This window comes from Raphanus sativus, chromosome 4 (assembly GCF_000801105.2).
Source record: "Raphanus sativus cultivar WK10039 chromosome 4, ASM80110v3, whole genome shotgun sequence".
Taxonomy (NCBI): domain Eukaryota; kingdom Viridiplantae; phylum Streptophyta; class Magnoliopsida; order Brassicales; family Brassicaceae; genus Raphanus; species Raphanus sativus.
The window spans coordinates 43,873,430-43,896,576 of NC_079514.1; the positions used below are offsets into that span (position 1 = coordinate 43,873,430).

The 23,147-nt window shown below is 31.7% G+C and overlaps 3 protein-coding genes across 5 annotated transcripts; 2 read left to right on the forward strand and 1 right to left on the reverse strand.

Moving 5' to 3' along the window:
* The first annotated feature begins 9,629 nt into the window (after positions 1–9,629).
* LOC108848902 (uncharacterized) lies at positions 9,630–11,905 on the forward strand. The gene is made up of 12 exons (XM_018622356.2): positions 9,630–9,878; positions 9,951–10,005; positions 10,101–10,156; positions 10,223–10,323; positions 10,388–10,457; positions 10,550–10,676; positions 10,758–10,825; positions 10,917–10,997; positions 11,076–11,153; positions 11,229–11,384; positions 11,460–11,612; positions 11,692–11,905. Exons 1-12 carry the CDS (start codon positions 9,726–9,728, stop codon positions 11,773–11,775), a joined length of 1,182 nt encoding a protein of 393 aa, XP_018477858.1. The 5' UTR covers positions 9,630–9,725; the 3' UTR covers positions 11,776–11,905.
* On the reverse strand, positions 11,836–14,975 carry LOC108848900 (uncharacterized). Of its 2 annotated transcripts, XM_018622354.2 has the most exons (15): positions 14,829–14,975; positions 14,285–14,407; positions 14,132–14,194; positions 13,921–14,022; positions 13,748–13,822; positions 13,559–13,677; positions 13,380–13,481; positions 13,183–13,299; positions 13,038–13,103; positions 12,889–12,955; positions 12,739–12,792; positions 12,556–12,645; positions 12,411–12,464; positions 12,295–12,336; positions 11,836–12,231 (listed from the first exon to the last, which is right to left on the reverse strand). In XM_018622354.2, exons 1-15 carry the CDS (start codon positions 14,856–14,858, stop codon positions 12,133–12,135), a joined length of 1,203 nt encoding a protein of 400 aa, XP_018477856.1. In that variant the 5' UTR covers positions 14,859–14,975; the 3' UTR covers positions 11,836–12,132. The 2 variants fall into 2 exon arrangements, with proteins under 2 accessions (XP_018477856.1, XP_056862678.1); XM_057006698.1 differs by lacking the exons at positions 14,285–14,407; positions 14,829–14,975 and having other exon boundaries at positions 14,118–14,168.
* A 5,638-nt stretch (positions 14,976–20,613) lies between these two features.
* Positions 20,614–22,234, forward strand: LOC108851536 (uncharacterized). Of its 2 annotated transcripts, none has more exons than XM_057009729.1 (4): positions 20,614–20,803; positions 21,232–21,339; positions 21,417–21,521; positions 21,705–22,234. In XM_057009729.1, the coding sequence occupies exons 1-4, from the start codon at positions 20,692–20,694 to the stop codon at positions 21,953–21,955; spliced, it is 576 nt and encodes a 191-aa protein (XP_056865709.1). In that variant the 5' UTR covers positions 20,614–20,691; the 3' UTR covers positions 21,956–22,234. The 2 variants fall into 2 exon arrangements, with proteins under 2 accessions (XP_056865709.1, XP_018480477.1); XM_018624975.2 differs by having other exon boundaries at positions 20,618–20,803; positions 21,729–22,234.
* Positions 22,235–23,147: the final 913 nt, after the last annotated feature.

Here is a 23,147-nt window from a genome sequence, read left to right on the forward strand (position 1 = left end):
TAGTCCCGTAGCCATCCATCGAGAACGCATATTCATATAGTTTAAGGAGTACACGTGTCAACAAAAGGAACAGCCTATGCTGAAGTGGCTTAATACGGAGAGTTTCAAGTCAACTTTATTAATATAGATACCAGCATTCAACAAAAAAACACTGCCCCTGATATATATATTTTTTAAACTCAACATCTCATTCATTCATCCAATTCAAAGGTACACATAGATTGACCTCAACAAACTTAGACTAATACAGTGATTTAGTCTACTATCACCTTGAATCACTGAAGATGGATCCAACCGCTACCTAACTGACAATCACTGTATTTTAACCATACTGAGAAGAACGAACACTCCAAGACCCGAATTGAACTCTTCTCTTTGACCCTTACATTCGACCTCATGACTCGAGAGCAGTTACAGACAAAATTAAACCATCAGCCTAAACCAACAACATTAAACTTGACCTAACAATTGGTCCCTAAAGATCTGAATGCAGTGCTTGTCCCAATAATTTCAAACATTAGAGGCGCATAATCGGATAGGCATAGGTTTATCGGCTTCATTGCTCCGGTCCTCAGCCTAAAACGGATACATCAGCGTCCGACTGAAATGCGGGTTTCGGCAAAGGACACGTACTGGTATAGCAAATCTACACTTTCAGAGTTGTGGATATCTTACAGCTGATAAGACTTTGAAGACCTTCCCACGCAGGGATGCAGAGATTCCTCCATGAACCGACCTAAGTAGACACCTCCGGTGGATGACTCCTTTGTTGCTGGCCTTGATTCATGTTGTCTTTGAGACCTGGAGACAAAGCTCTGTCCGCTGACCTTTCAATTCTCTCCTCTGTATATCTCACCGCTGCCGTGGAACGAAGATCTATGATAGAGGAGGCGCCACATCGAGTCATCCGCCTTCACTGGTAAGGAGTCGACGGAGATCTGAGAAGGAGAAAATTATATCTGACTCATCCTTAACCCTAAGAGCCGACCCTCTCTTCTTCTGCCGTTTCATGAGCTTTGCCGTTTCTCCAAAAACTAAATCCTAGAACCATCGCGTCTCACAGCGACTCTTCGGTAGAATCCTCCAAACCCAAAGTAACATGCATATCAGCAAAGATAAGGTGATGAGGGATAGGGCAAAAAGAAAAAGAAGAAAAGGGAAAGAGGCGGAAAGCCTCCGGTACCGGAGAGGCCGAGCCGGAGTTAGGGTTGGTCGGAAATCTAGAGAGAGGTTAGAGCCTTTTGGTTTTTAGAGAGAGAGTTTGTACGGCCGCTGATATTTAAAGCCATTGGTATAGCTGATGAAGAAGCAGTAATAATATGCTTTAGAAACAATATGCTAAATAAGCTCTATGCTCTCACTAAAATTTTTAATAAGATGATTGGTAGAAGAGTAGTACTATACAATTTCAAAATTGTCATAAAAGTTAGTACATAATATATTTATTTTAAAATAATAAATATTAAATAATATGTATATGTATATGTATATAAATATAAATATATAAATATATTTTATTAAACTAATGAATATTATTTAATTATATAGATTAAATTTTAAATGTGAAATATATTATTTAAAAAATAAATGTAAAATTTATTTAAAATGTAAATTTATTTTTGGATATAAATAATTTTTAATAATTATTAAATAAAAATAAATAAATTATATATAATTTATATATAAATTATCATTATTTATCTATTGATAGATCCATAAATGATTCATATATAATATATCATAAAATTAATATATGACATATGATTTTTTTAATTCTAAATAATATAGATATGTGTATCTTACAATATATAATAAATAAAACATATATACTATGTTATGTTATTTTTTTTATCAAAAATAATGAGTGATATGTGTAATTATATAAATTATATCATATTTTAAATGTTAAATATTGTTCTTTAGAAAAATTTAAAAATATTTTGATCTCAATTTTTATTCTAGAATATATATATTTTTATTATTAACAGATTTTATATTATTAAATGATATAAATTAATTAATATAATTATTTTAAATTTTTATATATACTAAATGCAAACGTTCTACCAAAACAACAATATTTAACATTTAAGAGCTTCATATGAAGGCATTGAGCATAAAAAAAATTTGGAGAGCATTAGCATCTGTGAAAACCGAAATTCGCACCGTCAATATCCGGATATCTGTTAATCCACAGGCCAAGCAATCAGAAACACGAGATAAACAGATAAAAAGTATAAGAATCGAAAGAAAGCGAAAAGGTGTCTTATTCTGAATCTGTGTTTGAGCGTTACAACAAGATAAGAGCCTTGGCCACAAAAGCTATCGGCGAGATCCCTAGTTCTGGCCACCTTAGACTGTGCAGACCTAATTGAGTCGCAACTCGATAACAAAAAAGGAAAATTGCCTAATTGCTTTAAGTGCTCTAAGTGCTTTAAGTGCTAATTTTTTTGTGCATAAAAAGTTCTCCCCTTGCATCTCTAGCCTTGGCATCTCTTATATACTCCTCTAAGGCGGTTTTAACCTTTCTTCTTCTGCTCCCAGGTCGAGTCTATCACTTTTCGGAAATAATCCATTTTTTTTATTTTCATGATTATCCTTCAAACTTGACATTTATCTTCTCCTGGATACAATAAAAACCCTGTCATAGTCACTTTGGACTCAGCTTTGTATAAAAATCGTATATGGGCTTACAACCGCATTTTAGACCATCTGGGGCCGTTTTGCAATTTAAACGTTTTTACGATTTTGAAAAAACACCCTTGGTACGACGTCGGTTTTATGAAAGTGGCCCAAATTAATCATATAGTCTAAGCTTTACAGGTGTTAAGTTAATCGTTGCCGTTTTATACGATTTCATTTGAACTTACGAGAAAATATGTCTTCGCGGTTTTTGTCATAAAATTTCAACGATAACTCCAATCGAGACGAAACAAAAGACAGTTCGATCGAGACCCAAAGTTGGAAGTTCCGAGAATGCAAGCCATAGACTGGAAAAGGCTGATCCAACTCGCCATTGGGCAAGACAGACTTGATGCATCCAACTCGCTCAATGGCAAGTTGAATTTGGTCGATCCAACTCACCATTGGGTGAGTTGGACATGGTGCACCCAAATCGCCCAATGGATAGTTGGATTGGTCGATCCAACTCACCACTGGGCGAGTTGGATGTGGTGCTTTCAACTCGCCCAATGGCGAGTTGGATTGGCTGATCCAGCTCGCCATTGGGTGAGTTGGACGTGGTTCGGGAATTGTTCGTCGATGGTCTTGTCTAAAAACAGAAATACGACGTTTTAGTTTTTTCGTATAAAAAATCGTATTGTAACCATAACTCAGTATTTGATTGTAACAAAGCCTTATTGTAACCATATCTCAGCCATAACATATGCATAACTCAACCGTTTTTTTGATTATAACTCAGCCCTAACGTATGCATAACTCAGCCATAAAGTATGCATAACTCAACCGCAACTTATCTGAATAGTAGAAGTCAGCCATAAATTTCCTAAAAATCATCTGTCAAGTGTAATTTTTTCGCGACGTTTCGTATTTTGGGCGGGAACAAAAATCATTCCTTCAACTCTGAACACAATATTAAAACTTTAATATTTTCTTAAATTTGAATTTCAAACCCTAAACTATAGAACTATAAAGTTATAAAAATTATAAATTTTTATCTTTTGAACATTAAATTTACTATTTTTATTATTTTAAAGTTTAAGATTTAGGTTTAGAGTTAAACTCAGCCGAACATATGCATAACTCAGTCATAAAGTATGCAGTAACGTATCTGAAAGGTATAAGTCAGCTGTAATGTTCCTATAAGTCAGCCGTCAAGTGTAATTTGTTTCACGACGTTTCGTATTTTGAGCGGGAACAAAATCATTCATTCAACTCTGAACACAATATTAAAACTTTAATTTTTTCTTAAATTTGATTTCAAACCTTACACTATAGAACTATAAAGTTATAAAAATTGTAAAGTTTATCTTTTGAACATTAAATATAATATTTTTTATTATTATTTTAAAGTTTAAGATTTAAGCTTAGAGTTTAGAGTTTAACTCAGTTGTAACGTATGTGTTGAGATCAAAATCGGTCACGATGGAATCAATGCCTGAAAGTCCCCGTAAAGATATTTCTCGCAATATAACCTTCGTATAATTTTATTGAAAAGATTCTAGGACGAGTTATGTTGGGGTCAAAGTAGGTTACAACAGAATACTTCCAGGCAAATGTTCTCTCTAAAGAGGAAGAGCGGAGAAACTTAAATCGAGTTTTGTATCAATCCTGAAAAGGATTCATACAATAAGTCCTCGAGAAAAGTTACTCCAGGTCTCGAACAAACGAATCCCGAACAACGAAACAAGGCTCTATCGTCCAACTCGCTGAACAGGCGAGTTGGACCGCACACACCATCCAACTCGCCCGTTTGGCGAGTTGGATTAACCAATCTGTCTTCTTCTCATCTTTGTAAGCTCATTCCTTCGAGGGCGGATCAAACTTGCTCTCATTTCATCTCGGTTGTAGTCACTGTTAGAACTTTACGATTTAAAAACCGCGAGAACTCGTTTCCTCGTATGGAATCCAGATAGATGGTTTAAATGGCAATGGTTAACTAAACACCTTGAATTTCCCCCGTTATACGATAAGTTCGAATTCTCTTCGAAATCGACATAATTTCTTAAAGTGCTTTTTCGATAAATCGTAAAAATGCTTATGTCAGAAAACGGCCCGAAAGGGTCCAGAACGCGGCTAAAAGCCCACTCACAATTTTTTTGAAATCTATCCCAATCGTTATGACGATTTATCTTTTATTCTGCATGATAAGATAATTTTCAAGTTCAGAGGAGAAATGTGAAGTTTCCAAAGTTAAATACGAAGATTGAAGGAAAATGGAATAATTATGCGAAGCGATAAACTCGACCAAGGGCAGAAAGGGAAAGAACAAACTGCCTTTAGGAGGAGTATATAAGGACGTAGAAGTTGAAGATGCAAAAGGGGACACAATTTTAGATTCTAGAACTCTCTGCACTTAGAAACCCTAGGCATTATTTTCGACATGTCTGTTTCTATGACTTGCACTCGTACTAGACGAACTCGTCCATGCATTTCGTTCTCTTGTTCAATTCTTTCTAACTGAACTACGTTCGGTTTGATCCTCAAAAGGGGTACATATGCAACTTTTTGCAAGGTCCAGTCCAAAATCTTTAAAACCTTTTTGTATCTTTTTCGTCTTTGTTATTGAGTTGCTTCTCAACTAGGTCTAGGGTATTGGATGGCTTGAAATGGTCGAAGGCTCTTGCAGCCATAGCTTTTATAACCCTTTGTAATGATCGCAATGCTCTTACGCGGATTCGAAATAAAGATCTACTTTTTCTAAACTCGATTTATTGTCTTCACATATTTTCCGCGTTTATTTGGTTACTTGTCATTGGCTCTCGCAGAGAATCCGGGACCTCAGGGAAATTTATGGTTTCCTGGCTTTCCTCGATTACGAAAATCGATGGTGTGAATTTCGGTTCCCACATTATGCATAACTCAACCGTAAAGTATGTATAACTAAGCCGTAACGTATCTGAAAGGTATAAGTCAGCCATAATATTCCTATAAGTCAGCCGTCAAGTGTAATTTGTTTCGCAACGTTTTGTATTTTCGGCAGGGAAAAAAATCATTCCTTCAACTCTGAACACAATATTAAAACTTTAATATTTTCTTAAATTTGAACCTCAAACCCTAAACTATATACTATAAAGTTATAAAAATTATAAAAATTATCTTTTGAACATTAGATTTAATATCTCCTATATATTATAGGAGAAACACTTGAAAAATTGTAACCTCAGTTTTGTAATAACTAAAAAAACCTCATGCTTAGGTGTAACTCAATTAGGTAGTCAATTACATTCAATTGAAAAACAAGTAGGTCCACATTCAATTTTTATATGTTGCTAGATACATTTGTTGGTCAAATTATATGATATGATATGATAATTACTATAGAAGAATTTATGATTGTTCCACTACATATAATTACTATTTATTTTATTTCCTTAAATAAAACCTATGGAATTACCATAAATGACTAATATATATATATAATATATATAATAATTATGATTCTAATAGTAAAGATTTGATAACAATTTATATATCTTCCATTATTTTTTGTTTAATTTTATATTATTAAAATAAATTAAAAAATAAATTTAGCTATAAAATTAATGTTTACATTTTTGTATATGTTATATTTTGAATTTAAAAAACGACAATAAATGACCAAAACTATTAAAATTATTATGTTAAAAATTAATGATCAATGTTTTAACATTTTTATTTTAAAAACATACACATGATTTTAAAACCATATGAGTAAAAGTATCATTTAATAATAAAACAAATATATATATATATATATATATATAGATTAAAACTATATGCCATATAAGATTACATAAATAATTTAATTTCAAAAATTTCAATGAATTTCCAAGAGAATTTATAAATTATAGACTTATTAAATTTTTCACAATGAAAATTTTGTTATCAATGGTTTAAATATTTTGTTATAAAACGATATGAATGATCATAGAACCGTATGATTATGAATCTTAATTAATAAATAACTATATAAATACACTATATATAAAATATACTATTCTTAGAAAACAGGTTTGTCCATCTTAACTTATATTACTCTTTTTATTAACTAACTATCAAATTGATAAATAATGTAAAAAAACAAACTCGCACTTTCCTTAAATAAAAACTACGAAATTACCTAATATGATTAACATATTTATGAAAATTAATTATTATGAATAATAAATATTTGATAAAAAATTTTGTATCTTAGTTCTTTTTTTTAAAAAAATTATATTATTAAAATTTATTAAACAAACGATAATATAATTTTGTTTTGGTATATAATATACAAACCGAATGGATGTGATTTTATATAAAAATCGTAGGATTTGGATATGGTTTGATTTATAACCGATTAAACTGCACATGTAAATATGTATATATTTATAACAACGCATGAATATCTATTTGTTACATGAGTTGAAATTTAATTATAATTTGTAAATCACTTGAATCACTTGAACTATAATTAAGTAACAATTTACTGCAACTGTTGCTTCTTATTTTTTTAGTCTTTTTTGATCTTTTTGCTTTATTTTAACAGTAACTAAATTGAAGTAAAGATTATAAATTTGATGGACAATAATTAGTTAAAATTCTTTACAGTTTTTTTTTATCTTTAAACAAACATAGTTGTGTTCAATCGAAGACATATTAATTTGATGAACACTAAATATGGAAGAATATAAAACTTTTCTTTCATGCTTGTGTTTTGTTTTTTATTTTTATTTTCAAAATTTAGAGCTTTGATATTAAATCTAGATTTGGTTATCTTATTAAATGATAGAAGACTTTTTTTGTTTTTATTCTTTTATTTAAATATATAATATTTTTTCATGCTTGTGTTTTGTTTTTTATTTTTATTTTCAAAATTTAGAGCTTTGATATTAAATCTAGATTTGGTTATCTTATTAAATGATAGAAGACTTTTTTTTGTTTTTATTCTTTTATTTAAATATATAATATTTTTTTAATAAATGACTTTTTGACAACATGATTCTAAAATTCGTATAATATATAATATGATCTCAAACTAAATAATTATGTTTTTTGGTATAAAACTGAATAAACTAAAAAACGACGGTATATAAACCAAATTGAACAGAAGTAAATATGAATTTAGAATAATACTTATATTTTAACAATCGAAATACTGAAAAAACCGAACCGAACCCGAATCCCGATATCCGGATTGAACACCCCTAATCCAAATGAAATCGAACTATTGTTTCATTTCCAAAATATAATAAAAATAACAACTTGCGCAGGTCTTATCCTAATTTTTATTATTTAAAGATTAAAGTTTAGCTTTAGATTTCATGTTTATAGTTTAGAGTTAAATTCAGGTGTAATATATGCATAACTCAGTCTAACGACGTATGAACTAAAGTTATCATATTAAGATGACGCACCATCTGAGTCATCAAACAATAAAATCAGTTTTCAAATTCATCATCATCTTCGTCTTCTCTTACTTTTTTTGTTCAACTCTCTTATTTTCTTACAATTTACGGAATTTAACTTTTTCATCTTTTTTTGAGTTTTTCTTCTTTTACAATACGACAAATCCAATGAGAGAGGGAGCAACAAGATGTCGGACCACCATACATGAAACTGGAGGAGAGAAAGCTTCTTTTTTAACCGATTATCATCGAAAATGACGAAGGATGCAATATATCTGTCTTAGATTTTCAATTTTTTAAAAATTTATGTCTTTTCTAGACCTAGTTGCGAAATCAATAACTACCATCAATAAGATCTTAGAGAAAGACAAAGAATATAGAAAAAGAATATGAAAAATGAAAAATGACCTTGACCCTTATTTTACTATTGTAGTATTAGTGATGATATGGCAAATCCAAGTAGATGACATGGAAAATGGTTTAGTCAGCCGCCACAAGAATATAACTCAGCCTTGATAAATCAGCCATCATGTAAAATATAAGTCAGCCGAAATGTGAATATTATTTTAGTAATTAAACTTTTGCTATAAAATAAGCCGTAACTACTATGGAAAATACTAAAAGTCAGTTGTATCGTCAAATAAATCAGCCGTCAAATGGATGCTATTTTACTTATTAATCTTTTGCTAATAAGCCAACCGTAACTAAGTTAAGTTTAGTGTTAATACATCCAATTACGACTGATTAAATATAACTCAGCCGTAACAACCTCCTATAAGTCGGCCGTAAATTTAATAATTCAGCCAGTCGATGTTCGTTAACTCAACCGGGGAAACTTAACTCAGCCGTGTCTTAGCTAGAACTTAGCCAAATTTTTCAGAAAATCACGCTGATGTATAAGTCAGCCGTAACTTGTGCACTTAACTCAGCTGTTATCGCATAAACCAGTAAAATTTTTGTAAATAAGTCGCCACTAACAGCTGACTTATCGTCTTAAGCCAGCTGTTTTATCTTAAGTCAACTGCATTGTTTAATTCAGCCATATCGTAACACTAACTCAAATGTAACGACGTATGTTGCGCTTTATGACTGACTTAATGAAAATACGGAACCGAATTCCTACGTAGCATCAGGTTTTTGCTTACGTGGCACTAAAAAGTAATGACATTTTGTAAATATTGTTTTTCTTATAACGTAAAAAAAGCACGCTTGACATTAAACAAATGGCAGTAATAAAAAAAGATTTATATGGTTCTGTTCGATTGTTCTAAAATATGTAATGTTTGAGTAAACTTTCCAACAGAATCATTTATTTTTTTAAGATAGGTGTATTTAGCCATATAAAAAGTAACTTTTTAAAACACGCATAGCAAGAAAATTATATAAATAATTTGACATTCAGTCAGAAAAAGAAGCAGATGATTAATTTTAGGATTCTCAAATTGATGAAGCTAAATAATATAAATCAATGAGATTTTCACTTTAATTTTTTTATATAAAACAATTATATTATTCGTAAGAGACGGAAATGAAAATATTGATGTCTCCGTCACGGCGAAACTGGGAAAAGCCAGTCAACCACATAAAGCCTATCTCGCCCTCTCTGTTATACTACCACGAAGCAACGGTTTAAACCAACCCTTCACTCCCTGTCTCACATATCATAAGAAAGATAAAATGGCCGTTCATATTCATAACCCTAACTTTTTGCACACTCATCAACTCCGATCATCTCATACATGGGCATCTGCATCACCTGCTTCATATCACACCACAAGATTTTCTCCTGCAAAACATCCCGGATTCATCTGCAAGTCCAATAACAAAGATGTAGGCTCGTTATCGAATCAGCTTACTGAAAAGAAAATAACACTGAGCACTAACTGACTCATTTCTTAACAGGACTATCTTATTGATGCTCCTGTGTCTGCTGGAGATGGATTCTCTTTCAGTGGAGGTTTACCATTATTTTAATCTTCTCCTTCCTTTTTCTTCTTCTTCTTCTTGGTTTAGTAGGAAAATAACAAAATAGTTTTGGTTTCTTCATGGCAGGGAAGTATTCGGATCAACCGAGTCCATCAGATGAATGGTTAAAGCGAGGCAAATGGGTAGGAAAAAGGTTTCTTTTTAACTTTAATTTTAACACATAGTTGTGATTGCAATTGTAACCACAGGTTAAAGCTCACAGAGTTGGTGGATCTGGTGCAGAAGCCAAAGATCCCATTTTCGGACTAACAATGGGATCTAGCTCCCAAGCTTCAAAAGATGTTTTCAGGTAGGATTACACAAACTTCTCAACTCTTATCTTACAGTAGGACTTATGATTTTATTTCCATTAGGTGGTTTTGTGTAGAATCTGGGAATGTAGACAGTCCTCCCGTTATACTCATCCATGGATTCCCATCCCAGGTAGTAAATAATATCACTCGACTTGAAACACATCCCATATTGTTATCTCGAATAAGTTTCAGATTTTGAGCTTTTTTTTTTTGTGTGACTAGGCTTACTCTTACCGGAAAGCTCTTCCCGTCCTTTCAAAGAACTACCGCGCCATTGCTTTCGACTGGCTAGGATTTGGATTTTCTGACAAGCCTCAGGCTGGATATGGATTCAACTACACATTAGACGGTATAACATGTTGTCCTAAACTCCCGGTTCTTGTGAACAGACTTTTGCTTCATTAAGTTACAATATTCTGCGGCTTTGCAGAGTATGTTTCGTCGCTTGAATCATTCATTGATGAAGTTACAACTACTCAGGTCTCACTGGTTGTGCAGGTATTAACCAACGGAGCCATATTTCAGAAATGTTCAGTGTTAACTTTTCTTCTTTGTTTTTATTTTTTAATTTTTTTTTTATTTAAATCAGGGATACTTCTCAACTGCTGCGGTTAAATACGCAAGAAACCGACCAGAGAAGATCAAGAATCTCATACTCTTGAATCCTCCTGTAAGAAAGTGATTGAAACGTACCATTTTCTTCTCTTCTTTCAAACTAACTTAGATCCTGCATTTGTTTCGGTTGCAGCTCACTCCCGAACATGCTAAACTTCCATCAACCTTGTCTGTATTCAGCAACTTTTTGCTCGGGGAGATTTTCTCTCAGGTTGGTTTCCATCAAAGTTTCTTCTTACGGAAGGCTCTCTTGAAATAAAAATCATGGCTTATCTAAAACAAATAGGATCCTCTGAGAGCAAGTGACAAGCCTATGACGAGCTGTGGTCCTTACAAAATGAAAGAAGATGATGCAATGGTTTACCGAAGACCTTATCTTACCTCAGGTTCTTCTGGTTTTGCACTTAACGCCATCAGCAGGGCCATGAAGAAGGAGCTTAAGGTAAGTCACCAAAATAAATGTTCCATGATATGCTGTGGAAGATTGGAATATTCTTATGGATTTTTTTTCTGACAGGGCTATACAGAAGAAATGAGGACTTCATTGATGGATAAAGACTGGAAAATCCCAACCACCGTGTGCTGGGGACAGCGAGACAAGTGGCTGAGCTACCAAGGAGTTGAAGAGTTCTGCAAGAGTTCGGGACATAATCTCGTTGAACTTCCAATGGTACAGACTATTTCCTTGTACCCTTGAGACCTCAATAAACAGCAAAGCTAACATTAACCGATTTTGATCTTTTTATTAGGCTGGTCATCATGTACAAGAGGATTGCGGAGAAGAGATTGGGGGACTGATCTCAAGAATCATAAGCAAATCTGCTCTTATCTAAGTAGAGCGACTCCTAGAAAACGCAAAGAGTCATGAACAACCCATTTGTAAAAAAATAAAAAAAAACTCAAAAAGTTTTATTTCACAACCTTGTGTATCTCAATGGTACATATATAAAGTCATTAGTAAGATTTTTGTTGTACAAACTTTGAGGCTCTATAAACTGAGAGATGGAAGAACCACCAAAGACTCTCCGGTATTGGTAAATTATATGTAATTTTCTTTTTTCTTTTTTTGAACACAATAGTAAATTATATGTATACCTCCATTAATTGTTTAACAGCATCGTTAGCTGTCATCTTTCAGTGTCGTCTGCTTTTCTATGAATTGTGTAATTTTGTCCAAAACAAGAAATCCTCTATTGTTGGAATCGGTCTATCCAGCACTCATCGTTCTTGACAGCATTTCTCCATCTGTGTTTAAATGTCTCCAGTTCGGCGTAAGTCTGCTTCCGAACCTAAAGTTTAAGAAGAGACTGCTGATATCATATTTTCAAATACCGGACTGGTTACAAGTTTACCTCAGATCTAGCAGATGACATTTGAGAAGTTGATGATGGTTTCTGCAGGACAACAGTTATTAGACTATAACTGGATATCTACTGAGAGATTAGTTACAAGAAAATGAATTGCATACAGATTTGTCTGAACTATCCTCAGTCTTGGTCTTATCAATTTGTTCCGAATCCATCTGCTTATGTGCAGTAACTATTGTTACTTTCCGAATAAAAATAATAAAGGCCAGGAGGCTAAAGGAATGGCAAGAGAAAGCAGTTTCAAACCTTATTTGCATCCGAACCTCCTAAAGTAGGAAGACCAAGATGAAGTATATACTCGGAATCAACAATGCCGATGTTTTTTGTTCGATCACCCTGTTCAACACAACAACACAGTACTCTCTGATTAAAAAAAAAACAAAAAAAAAAACACAAAGATGTATTGGCATGGGCTTAGTCATAATTTACCTGTGCGCAATATCCAAGCTGAAAGTCTATACCCCATCCATGGTTTAAGTCATTCTTTAAAAGAATAAAACAGCAATGAAACCGTTTAATTATACAGATGGTAATGGTCTTCACAGTCTGTGACATAATAAATCAAACTTAATGCAATACCTGAATCATATGCCAAGCACACCTCCAGGCTGCTCTGGAGAACACAGGAGCCATCATTTCGACAAATCTGTATGTAGAGAGTTTCTTAATGAGTTAAATTATCTGGTCATGCTTTTCACTGAAGGAGACAAGATTGTCAGTGTTCTTACCCCGTGCAAGGAGGTCCAGTGCTATTCTCGTTGCACCTAGCTTTACCAATGACTTTGTATGTTCTCCTGGTACGCATAAAGACATTGCAAATAATATACATCAAGTCATCTTAGATAGAAAAGTATTGGATCATGAGAGAAATACCTATGTACTCTCGATTTGCTGTCTCGTGAAGTAAGTTGATGATGCACTTCGGATAAATTAGGATCAAGAGCTGGTTGTGATATTTCAAGCCCTTCTTCTCTAATTATTGAAACATACCTGATGATAACATAATATTTCAGTTTCACATGTTTACTAAACTACAAACAAAAAAAAAGCTCTTTGTCTGATAATTTTACCGTTTAGCATCAAAATGGTCAACACCGAGATCTTCATCCCATAGAAATATGTAAGAATATGCTGAGACAATATCCGGGTGTAGGAAACGCTTTGCAAACCACCTTAAAACGAATTAAAGAAAACTGTACAGATCAAATGCTTTTTAATATCAGTTTCATGAGTCAGAAAAGACAGTTACCACTTGGTTTGGTTTACAACAGAAACATGAATAGCAGTTTCACTCCACTCATACTCCTTCCATTCATCTACGGTGCCATCATAATGGAACAGCATAACAGCAAACTCACTTGATGAGAACTGCCACAAAAGAAAGTTGGATATCACATCAAACTTGTTTCATAACCAAGAGGCAATGTCTGTGGTTTACCTTCTTGATAATCTTGTTGACACTTTCCTTTTGTTTTATTCCGATTGCCATAGCCAATAAGTTCTGTTTTGGGTTCTAAGTAAAAACCAAAAAAAAAAAAAACAGATAATGTAGTGGTAAGAAATGTCTAAAGAGAAACTTGAGAAACAGTTGGTAACGGGTGTTTTAAACACCTTATTGCGCTGTGCGCCCCATAACGGTCGCATTTCCAAGTCAGATGTACTTGCAACAATGCCTCTTGGTAGCGTCTCGCTTCCAAGAGGCCTCAGTTGTGTCTAATTCAACAAAGTCACACAAAAAGAGTCATCAATATTCAGACAGGCAAGGAGCTTGTTTATGTGCATAAGTACTAGAGTAGCAGTTTATCAACCAACGAAACGAAACCTTGCACATTTTCAGTTTTCCAAGATTTAGTCTAATTATCGAACTCCATCCCGGGATACTGCCCTGTAAATAAATTATAACCAAACCAGTTTATATTCAAGATTTAAGATATGCGTAAAATATGAAGCTAGAGGTTACAGAAGAAAGTTATACTTGTTTGTAGTCTACAGTAATAAACGCATTCCCTATAAGGAAAACTACGGCTAGCAAGAAGACGAAATTGAACAAGCGACGAAGAGACGAGCTCTTTCTTTTCTGGTTCATATTTAGTGATACCTGAAAAAGCAACAAACAAAAGATCAATAACAACACACTAAACTCACAAATGACAATAGTGAATGATCTCATTTATCAACAATAACACAATGTCAAAGATCGTGCACTTCACTGTCTGAAATTGCAGAGTTGCGGAAGAGAGAACTAAATCAAATAAGCACTAACCCACTAAAGCAAAAACACTAACTACACAAAAAAAGACTTGAAATTCCATGGTGTTGTAAGCTTCATATCATCAAATGTTGGCCGAAAACTTCAATTGGATCAAGCTAGATGTAATTACACATTTTTTTCTCTTTCTTTTTTCGCAAATCCCTTGAAGCCCAAAAGACCTCGAAATGGCAAGAAGTGAACAAGGAAAAAGCACCATTTTTCTTGAAGCAAAAGAAAGAAGAGTACTAAAAAGAAAACAAAAGCTTACGGAGCTCCAAGTCTTGGGTTTCTTGTTCATTCTTCAACAACAGTGGTCGCCATTAGAGAAAACGAGGAAGCCTATAGCTGTTTCTTTAATTAAATCAAATCAAATAAGTTAATGTGAGTCATAGTGTTACAATACCTTCTTTTTTTTTGTTAAAAAGACACTAAAATTAATTGCGATCCGTCAAGTTTGGTTATGTATTGTTTCGGTAAAGTACCACTTTAATTCCTTAAAGTCAGCTTCGAAAAAAAAAATACTGGGAACGGAAGCAATCACCACAATGTAAGACGGTCAGTAAATCAACGTATTTAACAAAAAAACTAGATCTTGACCCCCGCTTTAGAGCACGGAATATTTTAGGATGAAAATTTTCACTAATAACTTAATAAATATTTTGGTAATTTTTATAGAGTGTATATTTAAAATATTTTTTCATTTAAATCAGTGCTTTTAAATTCAACCCGATTGTGATTATACCAGTTAATCCGGAGATCTGACAATTCAATTTTGATTTTTAAATTATTCATATTAAAAAATTACTAAAACCCGAGACTAACCGATTGAACTGATGGATAACCGATATGTAATCTAATTTGATTTAAATTGTAATAGTTTCATAATTTGTAATCTTATAATCCAAATTTTAAAGTTCATTATTTTGCAATTTATGAAATTATGACGTTTCTGCAAAATTTTAAAGAGAAAATGATAGATATAAAATAATTAAGATTAATTATTGTATTGTTTGGAAATATTGATAGTAGTATAAAAAATATATTGTTTGGAAACATTGATAGTAGTATAAAGAAATAAGTATATTGTTTGAAAACATGGATAGTATTATAAAGAAAATAGCAATAGTGATTTAATGTAGGTTTAACTATAAAGTATAAATTTGTATTTAATTTAAAAACTTATAAAATAAATGTTAGGTCCAATAGAATGTTTCTGTTTTAATAAGATAGATGTGATATTTTATTAACATTTGAATGGCGCACAACTTGCAATTGCAAAAGTTGAAGCGCGTGTAGGCATCATCGCCGAAAATCGCTGACCAAAATGATATTTATTGGCTCACGTTTTGCTATACATTTCTGTTTCCTTCTATGTAACGCACACTTCCTTGCAATGTTCATGTGACTAGTGATTTTTCCTTTTTCTACTTTTTTCCTTTTAACGTCTATTAATATGATCATATTGATATATCAAAGTTCAACTCGAGTTGTCGAATCATTTATAAAACAGCCAAGCAGAAACTATTATATAAGCAGAAATTTACTAGAAACAATTACGCTACAAGGCAGTTTTGAATTTCTTTTTACGTAATAGAGCAGTTTTCACTACAAATGCAGTTTATGCTAACAGCTTTCTCTTTTTCATTACATTTTTTTAAACTAATTAATCACTTAACAACTCTAACCATTAACTCTTTAACTAACTAAAGAAATTCTATTAGCTGGAACTTATCTCTACCACACATCTTTCTCTCATCATTCCTTCTTTTTCTCTTTCGTCTTCTTCCTCCTTCTATCTCTATTTTTTTAGAAAATTCAAATGTGAGTCTTAAATTTCTTTTTTCAAATATTTTTTTATGAAATCGTTTTCTCCATCATTCGATTTATCTTTTGAGATCGGTGAAGGTGTATCTCCGATGTTGGTGTACACTTTATTTAATGTACACATGTTATTTTGTGTACACTTTTTGACATATACACGTGTACATTCAAAATGAACCAATATATGTGAATAAGTTGTATTCATAAGGTAGACTGGTAGTTGCTTACTAAAAAAATACCAAACTACATAACAATAGGTGTACAAATGGTTTTGTGTATTATTCATATCTAATGATTTTTAGCTTTGATGTTAGTTCATTTAATTTATTTTCCAATACATTTTATTAGTTTTGAAACTTTGAAGGTAAAAATGAAAGAAATAAAATCAAGGATCATCGTGCAATTATTAAGAAGTACTGGAATGAGTAATCAAAGAGTTTGTTGGTTATTTTGTGTACACTCTATGACATGTACACGTGTACTTCGAAAATTAACCAATATATGTGAAGAAGTTGTACACGAGTAGGTAGATTGACGGTTGCTTACTAAATAACCAAAATACATAATAAAATAGATCATATCAAACTGAATATGATGTACATGAAAATGTGTGTACACATGGGTTGTGTATTTTGTAAAACTTTTGTAATATAAAACCACAATTTTGATGTGCAATAAACATATTTCAAATATATGTGTACATAAATAATATATAATATTGTACATAACCACGGTTATACACATGTACATAAACACAAATGTACACATGTACATAACCATGAATGTACACATTTTTACACGACCATGATTGTACACATTTACATGTGACACCATTACTTCGGAAAATACTTTAAATATTATGAGGTGGTGCGGAGCCTGTGGTGGTGTGGAGTCTGGTGGTGCGAGTGTTGGTGATGGTTGAGATTCATGGCAGAGCTTGATCGAAATGGAAGATCGTGGTGGAAGAGCTGCCTAGAAAATCCCATGTTGACGAGACGCGACAAAGAGCAACGACCACCGGTGGACGATATCTGACATCGACGACATCTTACTTCTAAGTCGGAGTAGATCACCAACCTTTAATGTACACATCTACACTAACGAATGTGATGTGAAAATAAGCATGTTTCAAACATATGTCTACATAAATAATATATAACTAGATTTTGACGAAGCGCGGGTATTATTTTTCACTTTTATGAAATATATTATTTTTTGTAATTATAGAATATATTTATCTTAGTAAAACATTTTTTATAATAAATTCGACACATACAGTGTCTCTGGTAAACTATGTATTTCTCTGGCTTTGTTTTATTCTCTCTCCAATCAACATATTTATTTAGCTTGTTGTTAAAATAAATGATTATAGACTTTGATCTAGGTGCGCGGATGCATATTTTGAAAAATATGATGATATTTGTTTTTTATGTAATTATTAGGATTTGGTAAGGAACATAACCGATACCGATCCGAAAATATAGTACCAAACCCAAACATAAATTGATTAAATATTCAAATTATTCAAAATTTTGTTATTTAAAGAACCGAATCTAATCCGAACCGAAAGATTCGGGTACCTGAATTTATCTAAATAGATTTATATACTTATATATATATATATATATTATTATTTTAGATTTAACGTATATAAAACATCAAAAATGATACTTTTAAATTGGTTTAAAATACTTAAAAATATATATATAGATAGTCAAAAATAAATATCTGAAATAGTTAAAGTATATTCAAATCACCAAAAATACATAAAATAATTATTGATTTTATATTCATAATTTTAAATCAACCCAATTGTTATGTTAAGCTTAGGTATTATGACATATGTTATTTAAATTTATAGGTATTATCTTATTTTATTTAAAGATTTTGAAAAATTTAAAATATAAAGTGATTTAAAACTTTAAAAATAATTTAAATGGGTTATCCAAACCCGAACCAAACCTAAAGATCCTAATCAAACTCAAACAAAAATTTAGAAACATCATAACAGGGCTGAAATCTTTGACCTCGAACCCGAAAACCCATCCTTAGTCATTATTATATATCGTATATTTTCATCATATAATTAATTGTATTTTATACGTACCATCATATAAGTAATCATATAATTAATAATATTTTATATGTACCATTATATAGATAATTACATATATTATATTTTTAAAACTTAATATGAAATATAAAAACTATAATTTGAGTTGGTATTTCAAATCGGGCTTTGTATTATATTTTTCTTATATATATTGACAACATTTTTTATAATGGACTTAATAACTTAAGCCCATTACATGTTTTGCATAATACTACTATCTTTGTTTCCAAACAAATTTTTTTTTTTTAAAAAAGACTACAATCCATGTTTCCAAACACTTTAATTCTTTTTAATACTCCTATCCTTGTATCCAAACATCTCCATTTTGTACTACAACTTTAATAATATAGACTAGATTTTGACCCGCACGCCCATGCGGGTGTATATTTTTATAAAATATTTTTTTCATGTCAATATTAGAGTTGGGAAAAAAACCAAAATCCAAAAAATCGAACCAATCTCGATCCAAAAAGAATTAAATCCAAACCGAAATTGATTAAATTTCAAAATTTTGGTATTTAGAGAACTGAAACTAAATCCATTGAACCAAAGTATTTCGGATACCCAAATGTATTCAAAATAAATTTATATACTTATATATATTTTTTACATTTGATGTATATAAAAACATCCAGAATATATATGGTACTTTTAATTTGGTTTAAATAACTGAAAATATATATAAATAGTCAAATGTAATATCTAAAATAGTTAAAGTATATTTAAGTAAATAAATATGTAAGCAATGTGAACAAAGCAGTTGTTCGATTGGTTAGGTTGTAAGCAATAAGAACAAATAGCTAGACTTAGGGATCTATCAATCAAGAGATTCAAAACTGCATTTCAAGGATGCTAAGGGTTTATAGATTCAAATCTATAACTTGATTTCAATAAGTAAGCAATCTAGATTTTGCGTGCAATAACTAATCAGATGTCAGAATCCTATGTTCCAGCTGTCGTGTGCGAAAAGGAGAGATCATTGATGCATCGACATCTATGACAGAGCATCGATCGACACTTAACACGAGCATCGATCGATACCAATCTCGAGCAGACATGAAATTTGATTATGTCTATGAATTGATTAAATATGTCTATGAATTGATCAATTTGAAATAAGAAAAAGAAAATTAGTGAATGGTAGAAGAATTTTTTTAATCTTGTTTTATAATGAAAAAACTATTAGTGAAAAAGAAAAGAGGAAAAAGAAGACTGGGGAGTTTCAGGTCTGAATCCTAATCAGAATAATAATGACAAAAATTAGTAAATATGGCTAAGTTTATAAATCTTTTACTTATTTTATTTAGATTTATGTTTTAAGTAATGTTTTGAAAACCGACTCGGACACCGAACCGGACAATTTATCGGGTCACTGGAAAAAATGGTAGACCGCGGATGAACCACGGGTTAATAAATGAATTAATTTTATTATATAATAATATATTAGTTATGAAAATAAAAATATAGAAACTAAATTAAATATTTTATAAATGTATATCAAAACATAAAATAATAGTTTGGATATGTATATATTTTGTCTTTTAAAAACATTATAAAATACTAAACTTTACTTTTTATATTTTCTATTTTCATTTGATATACAAAATATCAAAAAATAGTTTAGACTGTTTAAAAATATTTGTAACTAGTTAAGAGTTATGACATCTAAAAGATCAAAAAATAAAATTCATAAATAATTATGTCTAATGTGAATAATAAATTAAACTTCAAATCCAAAATAAATCAAAATTAAAACATCATTGTAATAAATTGTCAATAACAAAAATATATTAACACAAAATCACATCAGCTAATTTTGACAAATTTTTTTGAAAGAAACGTAACTTTTTTAATTAGAAATTTAGAATATAAAATATAACTTAAAAACATAATTAAAAGTTCTAAAAATGTAAAAATTATCTATTGGTTCAACCGGTACTGGATTTCGGGTCTTGGTAGGTTTTTACGGGTTTTAAATTTTGGGTTTTTGACAAAATCTAAACCAAATTTATATCAGGTCATAAGATTTACTGGCTCAATTACGGGTGCAGTCAGATTTCAAAACACTGGTTTTAAGAGAAAAAAAGAAAAAAAAAAGGGTTTAATTGAGATTTTTTGGACCCCAAATGGTCAATACTAGCATTTGATCGAGTCACACCAGTAACAACACAAATTGGAGTCGGGAAGGAGCTCCGAAATGCAGCCGGATGATCCGAAACTCTCAGAAGAGGCGATTCAGCTTCCAACGTCAACGATTGAGCAGCCGCCTTCGTTATCGGAGCGTTTATTGATCCCCACTCTTCTCGCAGGTTTCGATCTTTCCACTCTTGATTTGGAATTTCAGAGGATAAAAGTTATCCTATATGATGAGTATTGTCGCTATTACTAAAAGTTAGGCATGAATCATACCTTATAGGAATCGGAATTGATTGATTGGTTAAGCTATCTTTATAGGGTATTGATAAAGATCTCAGCTTTATACTTATCTTCTAAGGGCTTAGATTACAGTAACATTTGACTATTCTATTGCTTAGCATCACGACTTGTAGTTTAATGGTATCTTTTGAGCGTCAGTAAATTTGTTTTTTTCTCGTCTTTATCTGAGTTTTGTTTCATGGGATCATATTCTCATCTTTCTGCTATGCTTTTAAGGATTTAGAGTACTTAAGCTCTGTGTTGCTGAGAGATTTTTGGATCATAGGGTGATCTAAGATTTTTGTGTGTACCCAATGCGCAGGAGTAACAGGGGGAGGAGTTGGTTTACTGTCAAAACGTAGGAAAGCTCATCCCAATATACCAGCTACCTATGCTACTAATTCTGCCATCGTTGCTGCTTGCTATTGCGGTAACTAATAACCTCTCTACTTTGACTATGAGACTCTTTATTTTTCTTCCACTGGTTTCATCTTTTCCTTTTGGCAGGGGTTCGTGAATTGGTTAAAGTAACTAGAAAATCACAAGACGATGACTTAATGAATTCAGCCATTGGTGGTCTTTTCAGTGGTGCTTTATTAGGACGACTTCAAGGTTTGTTATCTGTCTGCTGTCTTCTCTAACCTCTGAAGAATTGCTTGTCTTAATCTACGAAATTAACAGGATGTGCTTCTTTTTTACTTCAACTGCATTACTTAATACCTGTGCTTACTTCATTTTATGTTTGCTGAATGGATCTTTGTACATATTTTTTTGACCTTGAAACTAACATTATAGGGCGCATATTGACGGTGTTTGCAGGAGGGCCTCGCGGTGCATTTCGATACTCTATAGCTTTTGCTACGTTTGGCACAGCATTTGATTACGCTAGCCTTAAATCCAAACCTTTATTAGAGAGAGTGCGTAACATGGATTCTATCACGTTACCTGTGTGGTTTCCTATACAAATTCTCGACGAAGAAGCCCTTGCTAAAAAGAAAGCCAAGGAACAGAAACTCTTCACAAGATTGAACAAAGAAGAATCTTGACATCCGATCAAAACAGTTTATTTCGGCGTCGTAATTCCGTTTTTTTAGATGACTTTGAAGAGGAACCTTGATATTTTTGTTTCTTATTTGTTACACTATAAAAGTAGTTGTAAACACCTACGAAGTGTTCACTTCTCGGGTTGCTTTTACTTGTTTGTTGTTGTGGTTTTTGAATTAAGGGTCGCTATAGTCAACTTCAACACCCTTCTTGAAGATACTCGCAGCTTTATATTTTTGTCAGTTGTGCCACTGATTATAATAAGTTGCCAAGTTTGATGATTTTTGCTTCACATGATTCATTCACCTTCTTGAATATATAATTAGCCTTTGTGAACCACCTGTTCCACTTCTGGATCAGATTCAATTTCATGAATCAAACTCCCAACCATATTACGTTCGTCCTCTTGAATCTTTGCTGGGTAGGAAAACTCTAGTCTAATACACGACCCAATTCACACTCTTGAAACTGAGTCTTTCTTCAAAATAACATGTGGTTGAGAGTAGCTCTGGACTGTTCTAACCCGATCAAACCAATCTACTTGAAAAGACATTCCAACCTAGGAATGCATCTCTGATTATCTGTAGCAAATAATAGCATGTCCTTCATACTAAATGGTATCAGATTTTAAATATCTCATCTTCCGTACGGATACAGTACTTGTTAACACAGCAAAACCTGAGACATGTGATGTGGAAAGCTTCTCCATAATCTAATCTAATCTTATACTATATAAAAGTTGAGGCTATAAGCCATTGAGAACGTCTACATAGGATTTTAAACGACCGATTAAAATACGATAAATCAGATTTTTAATTTTTTAAAAGTGTTAATATTTCCAAATTCTTTTTTAAAACGAAATTAATATTATATATATAACTTAACCTAACAAAATAAATATTAACATTTTCTGTTTTTTAAATTTATTATTTTTAAAATGTTAATATTTCCAAAAAAAAAATACAAACGAAATTAATATTATATATATAACATAAACTAAGAAAAATAAATATTAAAATTTGACAACTTACTTTAATAAATCTATACTATATAAAAATGGAAAATAAAAAATATAGTTAAGTTAACAAAAAAAAGGAATATATAACATGAATATAAAAATGTCATATTAACATGAATATATAACAAAAATATTAAAATCTGACATCTTACTTTAATAAATGGTAACTGGTATAG